This window comes from Girardinichthys multiradiatus, chromosome 15, assembly GCF_021462225.1.
Source record: "Girardinichthys multiradiatus isolate DD_20200921_A chromosome 15, DD_fGirMul_XY1, whole genome shotgun sequence".
Classification (NCBI taxonomy): domain Eukaryota; kingdom Metazoa; phylum Chordata; class Actinopteri; order Cyprinodontiformes; family Goodeidae; genus Girardinichthys; species Girardinichthys multiradiatus.
In genome coordinates, this window is record NC_061808.1 from 15,564,818 (window position 1) to 15,589,509 (window position 24,692).

The window sequence follows — 24,692 nt, forward strand, 5'->3', positions numbered from 1 at the left end:
GTAAGCAGAGTCTTCTGCAGCGAGTTTCAACATGAGTCTGGTAAGCAATATTAGATATTAGCACACGCTTCTAAATGTTGATCACATAGTACTGGTGCCCCCCAGGGGTGTGTTCTATCCCCACTCCTCTTCTCTCTGTACACAAACGACTGCACCTCATCGGACTCGTCCGTGAAACTCCTTAAGTTTGCAGACGACACCACTGTCATTGGACTGATCCAGGACGGTGATGAGTCTGCATACAGACAGCAGGTGGATCGGCCGGTACACTGGTGCAGTCAGAACTGCCTTGAACTGAACCCACTCAAGACTGGAAATGGTGGTGGACTTTCGGAGAACACCACCCCCATACACCCCCCTCACCATCCTCAACAATAATGTATCGGCCGTGGACCACTTCAGGTTCTTAGGAACCACCATCTCTGAGGACCTGAGATGGTCTTCACACATAGACACTGTTCGAAAGAAGGCCCAGCAGAAACTGTACTTCCTGAGGCAACTCAAGAAGTTCAACCTTCCACAGGAGCTGCTGGTCATCTTCTACACTGCCATCATTCAGTCTGTCTTGTCTTCATCCATCTCAGTGTGGTTTGGCTCATCCACAAAACAGGACAGGTCCAGACTGCAACGAATAATCAGGAATGCAGAGAGAATAATCAGAGCTGACCTTCCCTCCATCCAGGACTTATACAGGTCTAGGGTCAGAAAAAGAGCTGCTAAAATCTCTGCAGACCCCACACACCCTGCACATAAACTGTTTAGAGTTTTACCTTCAGGCTGCCGCTACAGAGAACTGTTTACTAAAACCAGCCGCCACAGAGACAGTTTCTTCCCCCAGGCTGTTTCTCTGATGAACATTTAATAGAGTACAGAACAACAGCATACAGATGTTGTAAATGCACCTTTTTATTATATATGTGTATATTGTACATTGTACATTGTAAATTTGTATATTCTGTAATGCAAAAACAAAACAAAAGAGCAAAGTGTACCGGAGTCAAATTCCTTGTTTGTATGTACGAACTTGGCAATAAAGCTGATTCTGATTCTGATCTGGTGAATTCACAATGTATGTGCTACAGCCATTAATGTACAAGCTTAAAAATAAATTTGAGATAATAGCAAAAGCAAGTATAAGGTAAACCAGCTGCACTTTTTCAGCTTTAAACATGCAAAATCTGTACAGTATTTCTCATCAGCATTTGTTTCAACCAGTTATGAACTTAGAAGGTTTGACAGATACCTCTGTGCCAGGTGATCTTTGAAGGATCGAGATCAAGGCGTACAAAGCTGTTGACTTCTTGGGGTGTAAGGGAGGCAGGATCAGTTTTGCTGATACCAAGACGCTGAAACGGATGAGAAAAAAGTACAAATTGTAGATTCCTGTTCATGTATTTTAATTTGGTAGATGCAATGTTTGTGTTCACCCTTGGGCTCAAGCAAGAGCAAATACAGCTATCTGATTTTTCTGATAATTTGAATCTTTCTGCCAACTAAAAATTAGCCTCCAAGCAAATAAAATAAATCCAAACAAGATTATAAAAATATGAAGATTTAACTGCCAGATTACACATGTACAGCAGGAATGTTCCTCTAAAAAATAAAACTTAATAGAGTTAACTTTTCCTCAAAGGAAGCAGAGGAATAGATATTTTAAAGTAAACTGAGGCCCTCTAGTGGAGAGAAACAATAATCAACTTTGGATATATACGTTTAGACTTACCTGAAGCCTAGAGATCTGGATGGGAGAAAATTTTCTAATCCCATTTACTGAAGGGACCAGTCTATTGAACAGAGCCTGCATGAGAAAAAAAAAATGTTTGGTCATTTATATACAAATACACCTTGAACAACTTTAAGTAAAAAATTATACGTAAAACTAATCTTAACAGCAAATCATACATGGATAGTTTGTTTTTAAACAGTCACCTTGTCAGACTGCGTTGCCTCGTGGAGCATCCTGGCATCGATAGCAGCCGCCACCAGGTTATTGGCCGCTGTGATGGCATGGATGTCACCAGTCAAATGAAGATTGAACTGAAGAGAATTTTTTTAGGGGAAAAAGATTTGTTAAAATAATAATAATCACAATAAAAAAAAAAAACTTGAACAAAGAGAATGAAGGAATGAGACATTTGGTGGCCCAATTACATTCAACTTTGAACAATTTGGTATTGTGTGACAGTACCAAACTTTAAAACAAGTATATTTTTACAACAGCCTGGGCTGTTAGTAATAATAAAAGTGGAAGCGTCCTAGAGAGCGTAGACCCTTGCCTTAACTCTGAGATTTCATACAGGCAGCAAAAAATTTCTCAACAGTTTAAAAGATCAAAAGGGTACACCAGAGCAAATTTGCTATAATACACTGAACCTTCCTGTTTTCAGCTAGAAGTCTTGCTCTCTGTCACTCTGTTGACGCCTAAATTAGCATCAGACATGTGTCACCATGTCATAGAAAACATTGTTTCATTTGAAATAGCTTATTTAAGCTATGTGCTGCCTTTGACATTCTGAAACACTTCACCAACAGTGGGAATGGCCAACTTTGAGTATTTCCTCAGTAACGACTTCGGAAAAGTACTATTATGATCCTGGTTGATTTTTGAGTTTCTATTCAGCTGATCTCCAGTCAGGGCCGGTCAAACGGAAAATTTAGTCTTTGTGTATCTCTAAAAACAAAGGGTTTTATTTATACAAGCAAAGACGAATAAAGCAGAGATAAATGTTCTAGGTTGATATAGGAAACTGAAAAAAAGACAGCTGCTTTATTGTAGGAATAAATCGCTGGAGCATTTTACCTCCACCCCACCCCATTTACCATTTCTCCTGCTCTCATCCCTTTCTTTGTGTATAACAGTGAGAGTCATATTGTTAGGGGTTGGGAATGTGTGGATGTGTTTTTATTTTTATTTTTAATAAATTGCTTGTCTCTGCATGTCTTACCTCCTCCATAGGGATGACCTGGGCATAACCCCCTCCTGCAGCTCCCCCTAGGCACAAAGCAGAGGTACAACAGTTAAAGAAAGACAACAGGTCAAGGTCGTACAGTAGATCAATGGTGAGTGTTGAACTCTAAATAAACTACTCCACCCAAGAAGAAAAATGTAGGGTATGAAGCCATAGACACAGAATGCTTAAACTGGAATTTAATACATCACTAAGATCAGCTCCAGATCTCTAGTCTTCCATGTTTTAATCCATTTAGTAAAAACATCTACCACCTACTAACAAAGAATTATTTCAAATACCCATTGTTTTTAGACACAAATTTGTTTTTGGAATGATTTTTTTTTTTAAGCAACGAGTTTACCTTCATATCATAGTAAAAAGAAATCCAGAGAGGATGCATCCAACAGAATCAGAAAAATGTTTTTCCTAACCTTTAACCCCAAAGGTAGGTCCTTGAGAAGGCTGCCGAAGGCAAGCAAAGGAGTTAAGCTTGAGGTGGGCAGACAAAGCCTGGACCAGGCCTATGGTCACTGTGCTTTTTCCCTCACCGAGGGGAGTTGGTGTTATACTAGACACACAAACAAAACGACATTTTGGAATTTCAAATTTTCTTGATTTTTTTAATTTTTATTTTTTATTTACTCGTCTTCACACTGAAGCACTCACATAAATAATCAGTGATTACACTCACCCAGCAACCAGTACATATTTGCCATCAGGCTGAGAGTGGAGGCGGTCCAAGAGGGAGAGGCGGACCTTAGCTTTGTTCCTGCCATAAGCTTCAAGCTCCTCTGGCAGCAAACCAATTTCCTCAGCCAGCCGATCTACTGGCTTTGGCGTCTGAGCCCTTGAGATCTCAATGTCACTGAAACAGCAGGTAGGCCTTTATTTATTATGTTTAAATGCCATGACAACATGACACATTAATTTTAAAAGCACTAACAATGTCTAGCATGTACAGGTCCTTCTCAAAATATTAGCATATTGTGATAAAGTTCATTATTTTCCATAATGTCATGATGAAAATTTAACATTCATATATTTTAGATTTATTGCACACTAACTGAAATATTTCAGGTCTTTTATTGTCTTAATACGGATGATTGTGGCATACAGCTCATGAAAACCCAAAATTCCTATCTCACAAAATTAGCATATTTCATCCGACCAATAAAAGAAAAGTGTTTTTAATACAAAAAACCGTCAACCTTCAAATAATCATGTACAGTTATGCACTCAATACTTGGTCGGGAATCCTTTTGCAGAAATGACTGCTTCAATGCGGCGTGGCATGGAGGCAATCAGCCTGTGGCACTGCTGAGGTCTTATGGAGGCCCAGGATGCTTCGATAGCAGCCTTTAGCTCATCCAGAGTGTTGGGTCTTGAGTCTCTCAACGTTCTCTTCACAATATCCCACAGATTCTCTATGGGGTTCAGGTCAGGAGAGTTGGCAGGCCAATTGAGCACAGTGATACCATGGTCAGTAAACCATTTACCAGTGGTTTTGGCACTGTGAGCAGGTGCCAGGTCGTGCTGAAAAATGAAATCTTCATCTCCATAAAGCTTTTCAGCAGATGGAAGCATGAAGTGCTCCAAAATCTCCTGATAGCTAGCTGCATTGACCCTGCCCTTGATAAAACACAGTGGACCAACACCAGCAGCTGACACGGCACCCAGACCATCACTGACTGTGGATACTTGACACTGGACTTCTGGCATTTTGGCATTTCCTTCTCCCCAGTCTTCCTCCAGACTCTGGCACCTTGATTTCCGAATGACATGCAGAATTTGCTTTCATCCGAAAAAAGTACTTTGGACCACTGAGCAACAGTCCAGTGCTGCTTCTCTGTAGCCCAGGTCAGGCGCTTCTGCCGCTGTTTCTGGTTCAAAAGTGGCTTGACCTGGGGAATGCGGCACCTGTAGCCCATTTCCTGCACATGCCTGTGCACAGTGGCTCTGGATGTTTCTACTCCAGACTCAGTCCACTGCTTCCGCAGGTCCCCCAAGGTCTGGAATCGGCCCTTCTCCACTATCTTCCTCAGGGTCCGGTCACCTCTTCTCGTTGTGCAGCGTTTTCTGCCACACTTTTTCCTTCCCACAGACTTCCCACTGAGGTGCCTTGATACAGCACTCTGGGAACAGCCTATTTGTTCAGAAATTTCTTTCTGTGTCTTACCCTCTTGCTTGAGGGTGTCAATAGTGGCCTTCTGGACAGCAGTCAGGTCAGCAGTCTTACCCATGATTGGGGTTTTGAGTGATGAACCAGGCTGAGAGTTTTAAAGGCCTCAGGAATCTTTTGCAGGTGTTTAGAGTTAACTCGTTGATTCAGATGATTAGGTTCATAGCTCGTTTAGAGACCCTTTTAATGATATGCTAATTTTGTGAGATAGGAATTTTGGGTTTTCATGAGCTGTATGCCAAAATCATCCGTATTAAGACAATAAAAGACCTGAAATATTTCAGTTAGTGTGCAATGAATCTAAAATATATGAATGTTAAATTTTCATCATGACATTATGGAAAATAATGAACTGTATCACAATATGCTAATATTTTGAGAAGGACCTGTACATTTACAATGACCACAGAAAAAAGTAACGTACAGTGCCTTGCGAAAGTATTCGGCCCCCTTGAACTTTTCAACCTCTTGCCACATTTCAGGCTTCAAACATAAAGATATAAAATTCTAATATTTTATGAAGAATCAACAAGAAGTGGGACACAATCGTAAAGTGGAATGAAATTTATTGGATGTGTCAAACTTGTTTAACAAATAAAAAACTGAAAAGTGGGGCGTGCAATATTATTTGGCCCCCTTGCGTTAATACTTTGTAGCTCCACCCTTTGCTGCAATTACAGCTGCAAGTCACTTGGGGTTTGTCTCTATCAGTTTTGCACATCGAGAGACTGAAATTCTTGCTCATTCTTCCTTGTAAAACAGCTCGAGCTCAGTGAGGTTGGATGGAGAGCGTTCGTGAACAGCAGTCTTCAGCTCTTTCCACAGATTCTCCATTGGATTCAGGTCTGGACTTTGACTTGGCCATTCCAACATCTGGATACGTTTATTTGTGAACCATTCCATTGTAGATTTGGCTTTATGTTTTGGATCATTGTCTTGTTGGAAGATAAATCTCCGTCCCAGTCTCAGGTCTCTTGCAGACTCCAACAGGTTTTCTTCCAGAATGGTCCTGTATTTGGCCCCATCCATCTTCCCATCAATATTGATCATCTTCCCTGTCCCTGCTGATGAAAAGCAGGCCCAAACCATGATGCTGCCACCACCATGTTTGACAGTGGGGATGGTGTGTTCAGGGTGATGAGTTGTGTTGCTTTTATGCCAAACATATCGTTTTACATTGTGGCCAAACAGTTTGATTTTGGTTTCATCTGACCAGAGCACCTTCTTCCACATGTTTGGTGTGTCTCCCAGGTGGCTTGTGGCAAACTTTAAACGAGACTTTTTATGGATATCTTTGAGAAATGGCTTCTTCTTGCCACTCTTCCATAAAGGCCAGATTTGTGCAGTGTACGACTGATTGTTGTCCTATGGACAGACTCTCCCACCTCAGCTGTAGATCTCTGCAGTTCATCCAGAGTGATCACGGGCCTCTTGGCTGCATCTCTGATCAGTCTTCTCCTTGTTCAAGATGAAAGTTTAGAGGGACGGCCGGGTCTTGGTAGATTTGCAGTGGTCTGATACTCCTTCCATTTCAATATGATTGCTTGCACAGTGCTCTTTGGGATGTTTAAAGCTTGGGAAATCTTTTTGTATCCAAATCCGGCTTTAAACTTCTCCACAACTGTATCTCTGACCTGCCTGGTGTGTTCCTTGGTCTTCATGATGCTCTCTGGGCTTTGAACAGAACCCTGAGACTATCACAGAGCAGGTGCATTTATACGGAGACTTGATTACACAAAGGTGGATTCTATTTATCATCATCAGTCAACATTGGGACAACATTGGATCATTCAGAGATCCTCACTGAACTTCTGGATTGAGTTTGCTGCACTGAAAGTAAAGGGGCCGGATAATATTGCACGCCCCACTTTTCAGTTTTTTATTTGTTAAAAAAGTTTGACACATCCAATAAATTTCATTCGACTTCATGATTGTGTCCCACTTGTTGTTGATTCTTCACAAAAAATTTGAATTTTATATCTTTATGTTTGAAGCCTGAAATGTGGCAAGAGGTTGAAAAGTTCAAGGGAGCTGAATACTTTCACAAGGTACTGTAAAAGGATCCTAATTAACTGCATGTGTTAATATTTGGGAGCCCATACTTTGGAACAGGGTTTAAAGGCTGCAGCTTAAGGTTGTGCAGACGCCAGGGTCTATACTGCTGCTCCTGGATCCACCGACTGCAGCTGTGTACCACGTTCTAACAGAAGAAAACCATAAAACTTTAATGGAAACTAAGATGTTTTAAAGTATTATATATTTGTCTGAGGCACAACAGACGACATAATAAAAGAGAGGTTAAAAAAGAACTTGGAAAAAAGAAGCAGACCTGTGCTCTGTAGGCAGCTGTGAGGTATCCTAATCCAGATCTTGAGGACAAGTCAATGATGTCATCATCTGAATTTAACAACAGGTAGAAATTCACTTGTGCTAATATGATTTTGTTAAAGAAGAACAGAAAACAAAAAAAGAATAAAAATTACAAAACCGATTAATATCTATGTGCTTCAAGAGCATCTCTGACACATCAACTAACCTGCATTCTCTGAAACTGTGCTGCACCTCTGTTATTATGGACTCAAGATTCTTTATTCCACAAACAAATAAGGCATGTTCTGCAAAAACGTATTCCAGTTCAGAGACACGGCTAAATTGAAGCTAATGCAGGCCTTTAAGAACATTATTTTCGCATTCATAACTACACACCTTGATCACTGTAATGCACTTCATATTGAACTTAGTCACACCCTTACGGTCACATCTACAACTAGTGAAAAATGCGGCATGTGGAACATAAAAATCCATACCTGGCTCCAGTGCCGGCTCGCCGTGAATGATGACGGCCTCTGGTCGGGCCCAGGAGGGCAGAATGTCCACATTTCCTGCACTTAACACAACCACGGCATCAGCCTGCATTACCTAATAAAAAAAGGAAAGCGCACATTTCAGCTAAGAAATGTGTTTTGCCTTGTAAAGCTGGCATAAACAAATTACAGGTAAATGAAGCATGAAGACATTCATTTGAATTGGATTAAAAAAAAAAATGGTGGTTCCTTGTTGTCCCATTCTAGAATAGCACATACTATAAAAAATTAAATCAGTTAGATTGTACGTGTAAAAACAATAAACAGATAACTCAATAAACCTGCGTCTTCAAGCTCTTTGAGTTCCAATGATTTGTTTGAACCGTCATCCCACTTCTTTCAATCAGGCACTGTAGGGCCATCCTGAGGGGTCCATGTCCTCCTACCAGCAACACGGATTTCCCTTTCAAAGCAGCATCTGCAAAAGTGTTTAAACCATGTCGGTAAATCGGTAAACTGTCCAACCACATGTCTTCTACACACAATTCTTCAATTTGTTCACTTGTTTACACGTCGGCCATAATAAAACTCAAAATGTGAAAAGCATTCAATGTTGGTGAAAAACTTGTGTAAAAAACACAAATACATATTTTGCTCTAAATTAGTCAAATTAATCAATGAAACCTTCAATCAGACATCAAGTTCACACAAGCAGGTATGTAAAGATAACACATCAATATATTTTTAAGAAAAAATGTTGTTATGGAACGTTTTATTTCAAATATAGCAAGTAAAAACACATGCAGGTAATAAAATCCTGAACAAGCAACAGCAACACTGATGATCTGCCCATGTAAACAACACAGAGGAGAACATCCTGTTTGATCAGCTACAACAGTGTTGGAGCATTGGGACATTGTTGAGGGAAACAAACTTCAGAAAAAACTGTCTTAAAATAAAAATGTTAATTCCCAACTTAACTGTAATATTTGAAATGACCAAACCCCAGTTTAAAACTGTTAGGTTGGTTAAACCTGACATTAATTATTCAATTATTCCAACAAAAACACCTTATTATAGATTATTAAACAACCTAGAGCTTGTCTTGGCAGCAACTCACCATGTTTCTCCAGCAGATCCAAGACAGCACTTGCTATTGGTGGTATAAAACCTTTGCTCACGTCCCCTCTGACCAGGCGGCCTATATTCAAATCTGAAATACTATATTGTAAAACAATAATTCAGAAAAATATATGAATATGTATGTATTATATAACTATTTTGAACAGAGTCACATTTTACTAAATCAAACCATGTCAAATTCACATTAGAGTAGGTAAACAGTTCATTTTCAAGCCCCCTGAAAATATCATAAATGATCAAATAAAGGCCATTAAAAGTTTAAATCACTTTCAAGGTAAGACGTTGACTTTTCTCATATTGCTGATAGATTAAAAATCAGCACAACTTATTTAACCATCATGCATCTTGTTTTTTTAATTAAATGAACCTAAACTACGTTTCCATGATTTTAAACCAGTTCCCTTCAATTTGTGATTATCATATAGCGTACCTTGCTAATGTTCCCAATCCTTTATTCTACGAAGACACATGCTGTACAATTTGTCCTAACTCTTTGCAGGCCTTCATGATATGGATCAAAACCATCCACACCCAGCATTTCTATGACTTGTGGTTGTAGCTTATCACATGTTTTTACAGAATTACATTTAATATTTACTGCTTGAGGAATGACAAAATACTCTCACAAGATCTTACCCATCAACATCCTTCTCTGGTTTGAGCGTGTTGAGTACTCGACTGGTGAGGGAGGTCGGCGGGAGGTGGAGGAAGACTCCGTGCACCCTGGGGTCATCGTTGAGCTTTAGCAACTCCTCCACTATCTACATGCAAACAGAGAGAGACAGAAACAGCAAAGATGTGTGAAAGTAGAGAAGTAGAGCTTAGGGTTGGCTTAAGGTCAGGAATTATAAATCAGCTACAGTTAGCTAAAATGCCTGAGCTCTTACCAGAAATCCATTCCTTCTAACTGAATCAGGAGGAAAGCCCCTGGCTGAGAGGGTTCCCCCTGGTATCAGTAATATAATGTCACGCAACTCCTCAAATAAAATATCAAGCAGCTAAATCAATTATATAATGAATGAATGAAAAAATAAATCCATTAAAGTACGAAATTAAACATATTAAAAAAATCGCTAAGACTTAAGCCACCATGATGAGGCCCAACAAAGACTAACAGAAGAATGTTAAAACATGTACAGACTTGCTAAAAGGTAATAACCAAACCTCTGAGTCACTTTTACTTACTTCATCTTCACTGCAGTTCTTTACCAAACAAATATGAGAGACATTCAAGCCAATCTGTGAGGAGACAGGCATGGACATATTAGCCACTGGGTACATTTAGAAAACCAACGTCCACATATTGGAGTTACCAAAGGGGAAGACTACCTTGCCTGCTGTTTTCTTATTGACCTCCAACATGCCGTCATCTTCACCAGCCTTTGAGATACAAATAAGATAACTAACCAAAACCCAGAGACCAGACTGTACAGGAATGTAACAGTGTCAGTGAAAAGATACTCTTTAGGGTCAAAGGTACATTAAGAGTAAAGTTAAAAGGCTTTTTTCTGTTTGTTTTAAGACAAGCTGCTGGAGTTTGCATTCTGTCTATACGATCACTGGAAGTATTATTCAACACAAGACTTATATCCTTCCATATATTACCTGTAAAATGACTAACAGAGGCTGGATTTCAGGATTTCTTCTTTGCAGTGTCGCGATTGCCTCCTTGGTATTCTGAACCACTTCCCTGTAAATAAGGAGTAAGCCATACAGCTTTACACACAGGATGAAAACCAAGCATAAAGCTTGAAGCTGACCCCAAACCAACACTTGTAAAAATGCAGATCTGCTCTGAAGTGTGTAATGCACTCAGGGACAGAAACGTTTTGGTCTTCATCTCCATCTTGCTCCTCCATATTAGGTGTGTAGAGAGTATCATGTGTGCATAAAACATACACATGACAACTTTTGACCTCTTGACCTCTGTTTGTGGGAAAGAAATCTAAGATGGCTGCATGAAGATAGCATAGTTTTATTTAATGGTTTAAAGCTATATGGAGACTTAATAATGAAACAGCTTTTAGTGTGTTTCTTGATTATTAGCTAGATGAAATACAAAAAGAAATATTTGGAAGCTATACCATTAAATCTAATATATAACATTTAAATTAAAGAAAGCAAAGGAAATAGATCGAAAGCAACTTGACAGTGCTGACCGTACCTACTTCAGTTTTACACCAGAATGAGGGGCAAACACAGAAACGTTTTTGTTTAATACCACATTAACAGCAAAACAGAACAATCCCTATTGAGCTAAATTATATATGGATAAGAATATCCAGGTAGTGGATGATAAAAAACAAAGAGCCAGAAAAGAGTTTAATCAAAATATATAACCCCCATTCGGTCGTGGCAGATGGCCGCACATACTGAGCCTGGTTCTGCTGGAGGTTTCTTCCTATTAAAAGGGAGTTTTTCCTTTCCACTGTCGCTACATGCATGCTCAGTATGAGGGATTGCTGCAAAGTCAACGCCAGTGACTGTCCACTGTCTCTACATGCTCATCCAGGAGGAGGGAATGCTGCAAGTTACTGACTGGATGCAATCTGCTGGGTTTCCTTAGATAGAAAATCTTTTTATCCAATTTTAATGTATGTACCTGACTGTTGTGAAGTGCCTTGAGACAACATGTGTTGTAAATTGGCGCTATATCAATAAACTGAATTGAATTGAATATCAAAACAGCAGATTTCTAGTTTTTGTTGGTGATTCTGATTTTAGCCCATTACGATTTCGGTCTACGGATTGTAATACCTAAAATAAATTCATTTAACCTTTGTTTTAATTAAACAATTAAATATAACAAGCATTGGCCAGATTAGAAGAAAATGAACTCCAGGGTTATTGATAGATGAAGTTTTAAATCTAATAGAAAATTAAAGGATTACAAGACATCCTAAGCAAGAGAAACAGTCTACAACTTTACAAGCAGCTGTAAGACCATATACAAAGATCATAAAATTGTATTTTAGACAACTAGATCTGTCTCTGATGCTCACGGCATGAAAATTTAGTTGCAACCAAGGCCTGGTTAGGAAAAGACTAGCCAATCAGAAAGCTTCTGCAGATAGGGCTGAACAACCTAAGGAAAATATTTGACTGAGAGACCTTTCATGAAATTTACCATGACTATATAAATTATAACTAACCCGGGTTTATACAATGTCTTCACTACTCTAGCAATAATTATATACATCAGCTATGGACATTCAGGGTAATTTGACAGTTTTGCTTTACTACTTGAATTGTCTAAATAGTGGTCTTTACATTTTCCAAGTGCATACAGGGAGAATTATTGAACAAAAAAAAATATTTTCACCAAATCGATTACCCCCAGCCTATTGGCAATGAAAATGTAAATGTCTGTGAGTGCAAAACCTAGTTTGTGTTTTGGGACCAGTGTGGGAAGAGCTAGTATAGCAACAATGACCTGCATTTTAGACAGAAATGTAAACACAACCATTATCAAGTCTAATCGCTCTTTAACCAAATAATTAAAAATAAAACATTATACCAACATGATGTCTGATAGATTAGAACTTTGTAAACTGAAATATTCTGAGTGTATATCATCCTAAACGGTAACTGTTACTTTCCGGCATCATCCATCCATCTACATCAATTCATGAATTTCTTACGCCGTCTCTGTCGTATTAACGGCTTGTTTGGTAACAACGTAGGGAGGTTACATCATCTGGATGTAGTTCCTCCGATCATCCAGGGGCACGTGGGAAACTGGCTGCTAGCCAAACCAGAGCCGTCTATGTCAATACAGCGTTAAAGAATTACATTTTTAGATATAAGTACAACCAAAATAACACGAATTTAAATATATTTTAGTAGACAAAGCTTCTTACCCCATTGATCTATTGCGTTTCGACCAGTCATCCTCTTTGTGCTGTTTTCCAAAGTTTGCAGTTAACGTCGGGCTGGTACCGCTGCTAGGAGCAGTGCTATCCGTCCGGAGGGTTAACCGGCTGTTGGTCGGCAGACATCCCTGAGCCATGCCGCCGAATCTGCTTCCTGGACGGGAAGTACACGCTCGGATGCTAACGCAAGCGCTGCGAATTGTAGCAAGCTTCATCGTCACCTCGTACTTTGTCTTTGGGTCTCAGGAAGATTTTCTGCGCTCTCCTAGAGTAGCAGTCGACGGAATCTCTCCCAGAGAATGAAGAGAAGTTGTGGTGGCCCCAAGGTACTGATGGAGGCGCGCTTACTTCAGGGGAACTCGGAAATGTAAATGTCCACAGACCTGTGCGCTCCACCAACTCAATCCCTCATGGGTTATAACAATACAACACATTTATGGGGGATCACGTCATTAACCTGCAGCCTATTAACCGAAACTCTTAGGAAATATGATGTTTCTTTCTACATTGCATTCCAACTGAATTTTTCTGTCGTGCTTTATTATTACCGCAAAGTTACTGCGTTTGGATGTTTATTATGTTATAGTGGAAACACGAGTTTCCAAGTAAGTTCAGACCTGCATCTTTCTATATTAATTAATATGGGATGTTACTGTCCCATTTTTGGTTGTTTAGAAATTCCAAGGGCGCCAGGAACGCATCCATACCAGCGAATGCTCCATTGAAAGTTCAGTTGGAGGTGTCCATATTAATCAGGGAGCATATATATATATATATATATATCATAACCAGAATGCAAATAGAGCGTCAAAATGCAAAAAGAAGAAAAAGTCACACGAGACTACATTTATTATAAATAAATAGAGAAGGCAAATTGTTGAAACCTGCATGTAAACTCAATCACACAGCTGATCAAAAGTTTTAAGTTTTTATTTAATTCGAGGTACTCACACTGCCATCTTGTATTGCTTAACAGATTCTGAGGAATAGAGGAAAAACAATTCAAGTAGTAGAGGATAAAAATGACTTGCACTGAGTTGAAGAAGCTGCCTTCTTGAAGACACTGGGTTTCTTTCAACAGAACAATGGAGCTCCAGGTGGTACAGGGGTTTAAAACCTGTCTTGATATGAGGGAAAGTGGCAGCAACCCTAACCCTTGTCTTTGTGGGCATGGATGGCAACTCAGAGAGGTTTTCGAAAGCAGTCGTCAGTTCCAGACAGCAAATCTCCTTTGTGAACCCATCTTCCTGTTCTGGCTAGCCTCCTTTTTCATTTTTAGTAAAGTTTTTTTTAGGTTGCTGTTTTAAATATTTGGGCTGGTTAGAAAGTGCAATAAATTAATAGTGTTATATACTAAAACAATACCTGTTCGACTTGGGAGCCTTTTTCTTATCTGCATTCTGTTTCACAGTGACATCATAAACAAAATGCATTCTTCTGAAAATAGTTAGGTACCGGATAGAAAATAAAAAAAAACACTCAAAGTTTTAAAGAAAAAACTTTAATAGCTCCTTAGTCAGAAGAATGTCAAACTTACCACCATAAAATCAACAGTTTTACAGGATAATTACAGTCTGAAGAAAATATCGTGTTTATTTAGGATCTTGTTGAACTTTGCTTTAAAATATTGGCCAAACTAAAGGTCAGTCAGTCAGTCATTTTCTACCGCTTATTCCATAGTGGGTCGCGGGGAAGCTGGTGCCTATCTCCAGCAATCTATGGGCAGGAGACGGGGTACACCCTGGACAGGTCGCCAGTCCGTCGCAGGGCAACACACATGCACCTAAGGGCAATTTAGAGAGACCAATTAACCTAACAGACATGTCTTTGGACTGTGGGAGGAAGCCGGAGTACCCGGTGAGAACCCACGCATGCACGGGGAGAACATGCAAACTCCATGCAGAAAGACCCCCGGTCGGGAATCAAACCCAGGACCTTCTTGCTGCAAGGCAACAGTGCTACCAACTGTGCCACCGTGCAGCCCCAGATAAGTTGTTGCATTAGTTTTGAAAAATCAAGCCTAATCACTGCTTTTGTTAGATTGGAGAGTAATCAATAGCATGCGAGGCATACAAACATAAATGACAGCGCAAATGTTTACTGTGAGTCAGAGATACACACCATTCACTCATATGGGGATCAGATGGCCCTCTGCAACAGAGGCTAATAAAGACTTAGGCAATCAAATTGTTTAAGGTAAATTCTGCAGCAATGCTTTTTGGTCCCTACCATTCCATTTACTCATTTATCTATTTGTAGGGCACGATTAAAAACAACCTCAGTAGCACCAAATTGCACCATGTCATATTTAGCAGAGCAAAAAGCCTGTCTAAAGAGATGCGTTTAAGAACCTTCTTAAGATCTCACTTGAATTTTGAGAAAGTTCTGTAATATCATCAGCAAAATAATTAAAGGATGTTGTGTTTTCTAATTATTGATTCCAGTGGTAGCAAACAGGATGGAGACTAAAAACAGAGCCCCGGGACACTCCATAACTGAGAGGGGATATAAATGAACAATTCTGAACTAGATTAAAAGAGAAGTTCCTGTTTGACAGATAGGACCGAACCATGCAGGGCAAATTGCTTTATTTACAGCTTCTCTTCTATTAAAATCCAAGAGAAGCTGTAAATAAATATATTTATTTATTTATTTAGTATTTCTCAAATATTATTATTATTTATTATTTTTATTTATTTATTTCTCAAACATTTCAGCCAGTGACAGTACCAGAGTCTGACGACCCCCTAAAAATACATATTATTCTATATTTATTAATTGAATTAATAAATACAGAGTTTCATAATTTAACTCTATATTTATGTCGTGATGCTACATCTTTGGACTTTGTTGTGGTCTTGTGTTTTCAACTTTTTATTTAGTTTGGGTTTTGTAGTCATGTTTGTTTATTTCCCTTTGCTCCTTATAAGTTTGTCCCCTCTACCGCCTCCTAGTGTTTGTTGTTTTCTTTCCTTTTAGTTCTTAAGTTTTCTTTATGGTTGCTTTCTTATTACTTTGTATGGTTTTCTCTTTATTGTTATTATTATTATTATTATTTTGGTTTCTTGTTTTCCTTGGATTCTTTAGTTTAGTTTCTCATCTAGTATCTCTGTGTTTATCTATGTTAGGTGTTTGTTCTCTTTCTTAGTTTGTTCCTCGGTTTTGTTTATTTAACGGTCAAGGTTTCTTTATGAGTTCTTTGTTTATTGTTTAGGTTGTGGTGTTCTTCTGTTTTCTCTGGTTCTCTGTTTGCTTTCGTTGATGTTTGTCTTAGGTTCCTATGTTTCTTTTGTCTATTTCCATCCATGGCTTCTTTTGGTTTCTGGTTCCCTTTTGGTTATGTCTTGTTCTAGCTCTCGTGTTCCCTTCTGTGTTATAGTCTTGTCATCCTACCTAATATTCCTATTCCCTCAGTTCTCTGCAGCCTGGTTCACACCTGTTGTCCATTTTCATCTGATTACCTGCCTCAGTGCCTCATTGGTTCATACCTCACTTCCCTCTGTTTATTAGCTCTCTGGTTCTCATTGTGTTTCGCTGATTCCTTCTGTTCTCTACCCATGTATTTGTGCTGTGTTTTCCATGTTCCTACAGAACCAACTTTGTAAGTTTTTCGATCTTGACTTATGTTTGTATCTGCAGTGCTTTTGCTTCGTTTCTTGGAAAACCTCAGGAATAAAAGCTGAAAACATTTTACAACATGTTGCTGCCCAGGTCTTATCTGCAATTGGTCCGACTCTAAACTCAAAAGTGACACTTTAATGAATTTAATAAAGTATTAAATAAATAAATAGTATAGTCGAATTATTTATTATGACATTTAGTGGTACATTTATTTCTTTCATGATATATTTATCTATTTAATTTTGTCACTTTTGGCCCTTCACACACCTCAGGGGTCCCATTACAGTGATTATGAAAATCATTTGGTGGCCCCCGCGGGGGTCCCGACCCCCACTTTGGTAACCTCTGGAATATAGAATGTTCATCGATGAATAAATGGTATGATTAATATGTGCTCCTTTCTAAATACAACCGAATTTACTGTAACGTTATCACTTTCAGAGTGAGAACTTATGCTGCTATTTGCATTTGGACATGTGATTAAAAGAAGCTGGTTCTACTTATCTGGTGGTTTTATTCTTTCACCGTCAGACGCAATTACACTGAGAGAGAGAAAGCACTTTTAAAGTAATCTGGGCGCGCCTGGAAAAATCTTTTTCTTATGCTTATTTCAACCCATGTTTTAAATTACATGTTGGATGTCACAATCAAAAAAAATAAATAAAATAAAACAAGCTTCATATAAATCTGCAACTTTTAATGTTAAAATTGTTAAAAAAAAACAACAAAAAAACACCTTTTATCTACGTTTACTTCAGTATTTGGAAGAGACGCACACATTCATATCGGCTCTCCCAGCTCAGTCACACCTTGTTTGAACACAATCAGCACTCCTGAGATGCACATTCACAACAGACCAAACCGACCGGACCTCATTCCTCTAGACACATCCTTTACGTGACGTGGCGCAATCCATCGCCCTAACGAAACCACTGGACAATTCAAGCTTTGAGTCTGCACAGACATCTCCATTGCGCATGTGGAGCGCTTTGTTTTCCTGCTCACAGCTTGGAGCGCTCGGCCTCAGAGCTGGAGGATGCTGCCGAGGCTCTGCAATCAGCCAACACCGAGGGATAAAGTTTGATTGCGGCGTACAACAGAGGAAAAAAACCCCAAACAAAAACAGGTAAGGATCCTGCATGATATTAGAACATTCTTTAGCTCCTTTTTTAGGAAATGGTGACTGAAAGATGAAAAGATTCAAAATCAAGTGTATAGAGCCGTCCATTTGGGGTCTTGGTCGATAACAGCCACATTTTTAGCATACTACAATAATTTGGAGGATTAAAAGCACCTGAGATTTTTTGCACAAAATGTTTGCAATGTTCAAATTATTGTTTTACAGAATATGCAGATTTTATTATGTTTATACCATGAAATTACATCAAATGTACTGCCTGATGGCCTGTTCACATTTACATTAAGAAAATTCTCCTTCTTTAGAGAAAACATAATTATCAGTTACACACATATTGTCAAAACAACAAACTGAACACAATTACTTTATCTATTTTACACATGAATAAATGTAACACCTTCATTTATCGTTATGCCAGAGTCTGTGAACTAAAATGTTGTATGCTGGTTTTCGAATACCTCACAGTAATGTATGTAATTCTCAATTGAAAGCAGAGACAGTATCAGATATGATGATCTGAGAAATTGATCTTATTAAAAACAAAATGTGATGCCCAGCTTAGGGTAAAAGTTAAAATTAATCCTTGGTCAAAGACGTCATACATCACAAGTTGTAAGAACTAGTTTGGTTAGAAGTTTCGCCTTTGCCTGTTCTTTGGAGAACCTGTTGAGCCAGTGACAGGTGATGGGTGGGTTAACCCTGAAGGAAGGAGGAAAGATCATTTAGACATCCAGTTCGACAAAAAAAATCCCAAGGTTTTTTTGTTTGCTGTTTTAAGTCTGGATTTTCCTTTACAGTTCAGAAATTCTAGAAGGCATTGTTGAACTGTAAAACTAAAGTTTTTGTTTTTGTCTCATGCCAGGTGAGTCACCTCTATCAATGAGCATCAGAGGAACAATAATCAGAGCAAAAAAATCATCCTGAAATCTCTAGTTTAGCCCTGAGATCCAGTGCAAACATGAGGGACAGACTAAGCAACCTGCAGGAAGTGTCCACTGGCAGTATTGAGAAGACAGAGTACATAGAGTCCACCTTTTCCGACGCCTTCAGTAATGTCGACTTGGAGGATGAGCTGCCCCATCAGGCGGTCGTGTTTGACAACAGCCCTGCTCTTAATGAGGTGTTTGCTCAAACCCAGGATATCCACCGAGAGATACAGCTTGTTCGAGTTGAGGTTAAAAGGCTGCGTGAGCAGAACTCCCGCATGCTCCAGGGCAGCACTACCATGAGCACAATTAAAAAAGACTCCAATGCAATAGGTGCAGACATAAAGAAGAGGGCCGAGGGTATCCTGGAACGCTTGCACAAAATGGACAGAACAGCTTACAAGTTAGAGGAGGAGCATGGAGAAAGCTCTCCAATCACACGCATTGCCCGAACCCAGTATGCTGGCCTCAGCAATGGTTTTCGAGATGCCATGTTTGACTATAACGAAGCCGAGATGACCCATCGAGAGAACTGCAAAGCCCAGATTATGAGGCAGATGGAGATAGTAGGGCGCGATGTAACAGGCGAAGATGTGGAGGAGATGATCGAGAAGGGCCAGTGGAACATCTTTACTGACAATGTCGTGAGCGAGGGCAAAACAGCCCGTTCAGCTCTCTCCCAGATTGAAAAGCGCCATCAGGAGCTTGTGGATCTTGAGAGCCGTATCAATGGAATTCACGAGATATTCTTGGACATTGCTGTCCTGGTGGAGGAGCAGGGCTCAATGCTGGATTACGTTCAAACAAATGTTCAAAAAACTGATGAAGGCATACAAGATGCCATTGTCAAGATTAAACTTGCTAAAAAGCATGACAACAACAACCCTTTTAAGAAAATGTTTTGCAGTTGTTTCCCATGCTATAATTAAGGACTAGAACTATATGCATTGTAATGTCTTTGTTAAATACATTCCTGTTATTGTTGTTTGCAATACATATCAATGTTGTTGGAGGACGACAACTCTAAGAAGTTAAAGGAAGGTCTGAAGGAAGAACGATTACCACAGTTATTTAGACTGAGATATAAATATGCTTATCTAAAAAAGCAATAGGTTGTTCTTAACTTACATTAACAAGTGTCTTAATTCCTGCGATGGAGAGGAGAATCTCCTCAGGATGCATTCTGCCTCTCGCCCAATGACTGCTGCGTCCCTGAGAAGGATAAAGTATACACAGAAAATGTCAGCATGGTTCTCAATTCATTATTTTATGAACGGGGTTTGATGCAATTATTTTAAATCACGGTATTGATGTTGTTTTTGCCACTGAGACTTTATTACGTCGTGACTGGGACGGTTGCCTTTTACAAATGATTTTGGCAGGAGTGCACTGCCTTTGTAAACCTTCTTATATGCAAGCAAAAGATGTATAAAATATAATGTCAAAAAGACTGTCTATAAAGCTAGCATAATTTGGTTGTTTGTGGTGTATTTTAAATGTCTAATGTTATCATTATGTATTATATTAACATTATTAATCATAAATAACAAGCAAAATGTATCTGTAAATGCTCAGATTTCACGTCTTTTTGCTGCAACAGCAAATAAATGTTGATGATGCAATGAACATTTTGATGAATTTTTTTTGTACATTTTGCACTGCTTTTGTTCCTTCTGTGGTTCCTTGTATAAAGTATTAAGAAATCATAACTACCTAACCAGTTTATGCAGCTTTAGAGATCCCTAAAAATTAGAACATTAACTTAACACTGTCTAACAAAGCCTGAGCTGAAGGACTTGATCATAACATTACATTAAGCTAAAATAATCTATCCCACAGATTGTACCCGAGACTGCTATGAACCTAAAATAATAATGTTTGATAAACAGGCCAAATCCAATTCTTTTCTTAGTGCATGCTGGTTACCTTGAACTAGACTGTTGTCTCCAGCCAGTCTGGTCCCTGTTTTGAAAGCATGTGTGTCTGAAAACCATTGCCACCATGCTCAGCGTCTGATGACATCATAATAGGGTGATGTCTGTAATCTCCTCAAGTGCTGAGTCAGTGTGCAGACAGATGGGGAGAGAAGGGTGGGCTGACAGAAGCAGAGAAACAGAACCTGCACCAAAGAACAGGCGCAGACAAATTTATCAAGCCTGGTTTAACTTTGTTTAAATTTCGTTCCGTTGTTTTAATTTACCATGATATTCTGTTCACTTCTAATATTCCAGCCGGCTTAGTTTTTTTTAACCTTTGTGCTCCTGTGGTATATACTAGATTCCAGTTCATCCAGCAGAATGAACTGGCCATTTTCATGGTTACAGTTCAGTTCTGAATTCCAAACAGAACAACCGTCGAACATCCAACACCTGTGCCTGAGGAAAACAGTTTGTGTCTCGCTGATGAGACAACCTTTCAGGCCAGGTCCATCAGATGGTGTGCCGAGAATCCCCTTCCACTGAGCTGCAGGTAGGGAAGTTCAGAACTAAAGGTCCAGGAGTCTGGTCCAATTTATTGACCGCAACAAGACATAGGCCAGTGGTGTCCAAAGTCAGTCCTCAAAGGCCAGTGTCCTTTATATTTTAGACTGAAGGGGGAGACCCCTGACGTAGACAATGCATAAGGAGTCTTAACAATTAAACTAAGGCATTGGAACCTGCTGGACATTAGAGTCTTCCTTCCTTTGAATTTTCTTTTCTGCTTCTTCCAAACTTTCCTACAGACTGAGAATCCAAATTATGCACAAAAACCTTGAATTTACCTTTCATTAGGAGAGACATCTGATAAATCTTTCATCAGCTAATGACACTCTAAACATACATTCCCAGATCCTTTCAGATTTTCCATTTAAGTAGTTTGACTTCATGTTTATTTGTCTGTTTAGGTTTTTGGTTTGTTTATTTATTTAATTAATTATTGAAATATGGTAAATAAAAAACCTGTTCAGTCCAGTTATACAGATTCCAAACTCGACAAACCTGAAACAGTTAGGTCATTTGTCCAGCAGTGAAGTACAACTCTTCACAGTGTTTTGTGAAGAAAATCCATCTGCAGATGTTCCAGATGGATTCTTTGATTGAACTGTCTCTTTAATGTGTCCCATAATCTCTATAGTGAACACGAATGGAGCAAATGCATCTGTCTTTGAGGAAGTTACTGTTTTTAGTGGGATGGCCTTGGTACGTCGCCTGTGCAAAGGTGGCAGGCAGCCACACACTAAAACAGACATCTGACTTCCTTCTCATCAGAGTGAAAAGTTGCCCTCACAAGCTCTTCAGATCAAATGAACAAGATAAGCTGAAAGGGTTTTATTCACTTTGTGGAACTTGTGAGACTCAAAAGAGGTAAGTTGTTTAAATTTGTGAGTTAAATTTTTGATTTTAGATTTATTTGTCTTGGTTAAATTGAAGCCTCCTGTTGAAGTTAAGGGAAGTGGAGCAACTTAGAGCTCAGCAGCTTTGAACGAACACTGTTTTGGTGTCTATAAGAATACATTTTAGGTTTTCAGTAAATGTGTCAACTTTTTAAAATTTCTCTCCAAAAATGTTGAAACAGATTTTCATGTGCTCATATTTTTGACTCTATGACAGCAAAACCTCATTCAAGGTCAAGAATACATTTTACATCGGATAAGTCCAAGTTTTTTAAAACTTTTTTTTAATCAAGCTACACTTACATAAGGACTTTTGTAACACACCTTAATTTATAGTCATTGCCTCTGTTTTTAGTAAGTAATCTTCCTTGTTCCTGGTTTTAAAAAGGCATTCCAATGAGCCAGTGATCTGTGACTGTTTTCAGTGTAACAGATAAAAATGTTCCTGCAATGGTTACATCAGATAACATTAGTTCTAAACCCCCTAGAAGCAGTAATTTATTATATGGATGTCTAGAAAAATAGCAGGCTGCACACTGGATACATTTAAAGTGCACACACTCATGTTTAAATGGTAGGTTTCAATGAAATTTAAAAAAATAAACTGTGGTTAATAATTTTAAAACCATTTCAGCCTCTAAAAATGATCAAAAAGCTGCAGCAACCTTGTTATATAAGTGAGCATCCATCCATCCATCCATCCATCCATCCATACCTGATTACCCTTGCACGGCTTGTGCCAGTCTCCAGCGGTCTTGCGGTGAGAGGCATTCCATCACAGATACCTGTGAATCCAATAATCTACTGACGCATCTTTTGTTTCAGGTTGAGTGTTTAGTTTTCTTGTTGGAGGCTATCTGTATGCCATATCTTGTCTTGACCTTTTGAAATTTTCAAAAGTTCCAAATTTGTCAGACTAAGAGGACATCTCTTGTTCACTGCCCTCTTCAGATGACCACACAGATTTCCTGTCAGATTTAGACTGTAATAGTCTTGTAATCCCTCTTAATCTTTAGTTTTCGTGCCTAAAGAAAGCTGAATGTTTTCAGTCCAAACGGTTATTTGGAACTGTTCAACATTTCTCCCACCTTCAAAAAAATGTCCCGGTTCAGTTTAAAGAAAAGTAACCCCAGAGTATGATGGTGTCAATACTACGTTTTATTGTCGGCATTCTGTTCAAACATGGCCGTTCAGACATGTGACCCAATAAGTTAATGGTGGGTTTAATCAGACCACAAAACATTCTCTCACAAGGCTTGGGAGAATACCTAAGATTGTTTTTAAATGAAGAACACTACCTGTTCTTGGCAGACATTCCTACAGCTCCATCACCGAGGCATCTTGATGCTCCCCCTGATGAGTTTCAGTCTTTTCTCTGTCTGCACCAGTTTCAGAGAAACATCCAGTTTTAGTAATGTGACTTTTGCATCATATTTTCTCTGATTATCGATTGTGTTCACTGTGGCATGTTGTGTGTGTGTCTGTAAACATATATATAATAAATATACGTGTGTGCCAGTAAAATCCTACCGAGACAGCTTGACTCAGGTTAATCACATTCTCTAGAATTGATGTTATGTTTGAACCCAAGAAGACGGATTGCTAACAGGGATTATCAGTCTGCTGATAAATTTTAGTTTCATCACCCAATTTAGACCTAATAACAAACCTTTTCTGTATGTGGGTTCTCAGGCAAAATGCGGGACATGCTGGGGAGACTCCAGACCATCAGCAAGGAGCAGGAGGACTACGAGCCAGAGTTCACTGGACCTGAATATGATGTAGATAAGGAGACTTTGACTCAACAGGCTGTCATTTTTGATAATTCCACAGCTATGGATGACATCCTGAAGGAGTCACACTCCATACGTAAGGAGATCTCCTTGCTTAGCTTGGAGGTGGAGCGCCTGAGAATCCACAACGAGCGCTATGGCACAACCGTGCGACGCCTCACTCTTCTGAAAAGGAACTCTGAATCCATCACACACGAAATTCGGCATCAAGCACAGTCTGTGCATGCCCGCATACAGAACCTGGGTAAAGAGAGCAACAGGCTGGAGGAGAAAGAAGGTCCCAACGCTGCTGTTTGTCGCATTGCCCGTACCCAGTATGACACTCTCATCTGTTCGTTCCATGCTGTCATGAGTAACTACCACAAGACCGAGGAGCAACAGAGAAGCACATGCAGGACGAGGCTCCAGAGGCAGGCTTCCATAATGGGGACAGACATCAGTGAGAAGGAACTGAATGACTTGGTGGAGAAAGGCGGTGAGGGCTGGACCGAGCTGTCCCAGACGCTTTGCCCGGATGGTAACCCCTCATGCCGTGCAGCCCTGTCTAACATCAAAGGGAGACACAAGGAGCTGATGGAACTAGAGGCCAGGCTGAAGGACGTCCATGAACTGTTCTTGCAAATGGTTACGCTGGTAGAAGAACAGGGTTCACTTGTTGATAATATCCAATTAAATGTGTGCAAAACGGAGGATTACATCAAAGATATAAAATGTAACTTAAGAAGAGCCGTGGTTTACAAGAAGAAGAACCCTTGTTTGCAATGTTGTCCCTGGCTACCATGCTGGAACTAAAACAGAGCTTTTTAGGACTTTGTTTGAGATTGTGCAATTTATTGAACAATTAAATTTATGAAACAAATGTTTTAACCTCATAAAGTGGGGTGAGATTCCA

At 39.3% G+C, this 24,692-nt stretch overlaps 3 protein-coding genes across 5 annotated transcripts in view; 2 read left to right on the top strand and 1 right to left on the bottom strand.

Annotated features, from left to right (window-relative positions):
• Positions 1-13,340, bottom strand: part of mthfd1l (methylenetetrahydrofolate dehydrogenase (NADP+ dependent) 1 like) — a 44,905-nt gene extending 31,565 nt beyond the window's left edge. Inside the window, exons 1-16 of one of the 3 annotated variants that reach the window (XM_047388671.1) lie at positions 12,938-13,296; positions 10,683-10,767; positions 10,407-10,457; positions 10,263-10,316; positions 9,714-9,838; positions 9,055-9,155; positions 8,276-8,412; positions 7,938-8,049; positions 7,460-7,527; positions 7,233-7,330; positions 3,643-3,816; positions 3,383-3,519; positions 2,946-2,992; positions 1,930-2,037; positions 1,724-1,798; positions 1,244-1,346 (exon numbers count right to left, since the gene is read on the bottom strand). In XM_047388671.1, the coding sequence (XP_047244627.1) occupies positions 1,244-1,346; positions 1,724-1,798; positions 1,930-2,037; positions 2,946-2,992; positions 3,383-3,519; positions 3,643-3,816; positions 7,233-7,330; positions 7,460-7,527; positions 7,938-8,049; positions 8,276-8,412; positions 9,055-9,155; positions 9,714-9,838; positions 10,263-10,316; positions 10,407-10,457; positions 10,683-10,767; positions 12,938-13,164 (1,702 nt within the window). In that variant the 5' untranslated portion in view covers positions 13,165-13,296. Of the gene's footprint in view, positions 1-514; positions 533-1,243; positions 1,347-1,723; positions 1,799-1,929; positions 2,038-2,945; positions 2,993-3,382; positions 3,520-3,642; positions 3,817-7,232; positions 7,331-7,459; positions 7,528-7,937; positions 8,050-8,275; positions 8,413-9,054; positions 9,156-9,713; positions 9,839-10,262; positions 10,317-10,406; positions 10,458-10,682; positions 10,768-12,937 lie in introns of those variants that run through there. The other 2 variants (XM_047388674.1, XM_047388675.1) reach the window with 2 other exon arrangements.
• A 4,047-nt stretch (positions 13,341-17,387) lies between these two features.
• stx11b.1 (syntaxin 11b, tandem duplicate 1) lies at positions 17,388-20,260 on the top strand. Its single transcript, XM_047387516.1, has 2 exons — positions 17,388-17,696; positions 18,571-20,260. Exon 2 carries the CDS (start codon positions 18,667-18,669, stop codon positions 19,561-19,563), a length of 897 nt encoding a protein of 298 aa, XP_047243472.1. The 5' UTR covers positions 17,388-17,696; positions 18,571-18,666; the 3' UTR covers positions 19,564-20,260.
• Positions 20,261-20,973: 713 nt separating this feature from the next.
• Positions 20,974-24,692, top strand: LOC124881757 (syntaxin-11-like). Its single transcript, XM_047387517.1, has 3 exons — positions 20,974-21,103; positions 21,749-21,978; positions 23,700-24,692. The coding sequence occupies exon 3, from the start codon at positions 23,705-23,707 to the stop codon at positions 24,590-24,592; it is 888 nt and encodes a 295-aa protein (XP_047243473.1). The 5' UTR covers positions 20,974-21,103; positions 21,749-21,978; positions 23,700-23,704; the 3' UTR covers positions 24,593-24,692.

What these genes read in the sequence shown, in the direction of transcription:
- LOC124881757 (XM_047387517.1), top strand. Translation starts at nt 23,705, where the DNA reads ATGCGGGACATGCTGGGGAGACTCCAGACCATCAGCAAGGAGCAGGAG.
- stx11b.1 (XM_047387516.1), top strand. Translation starts at nt 18,667, where the DNA reads ATGAGGGACAGACTAAGCAACCTGCAGGAAGTGTCCACTGGCAGTATT.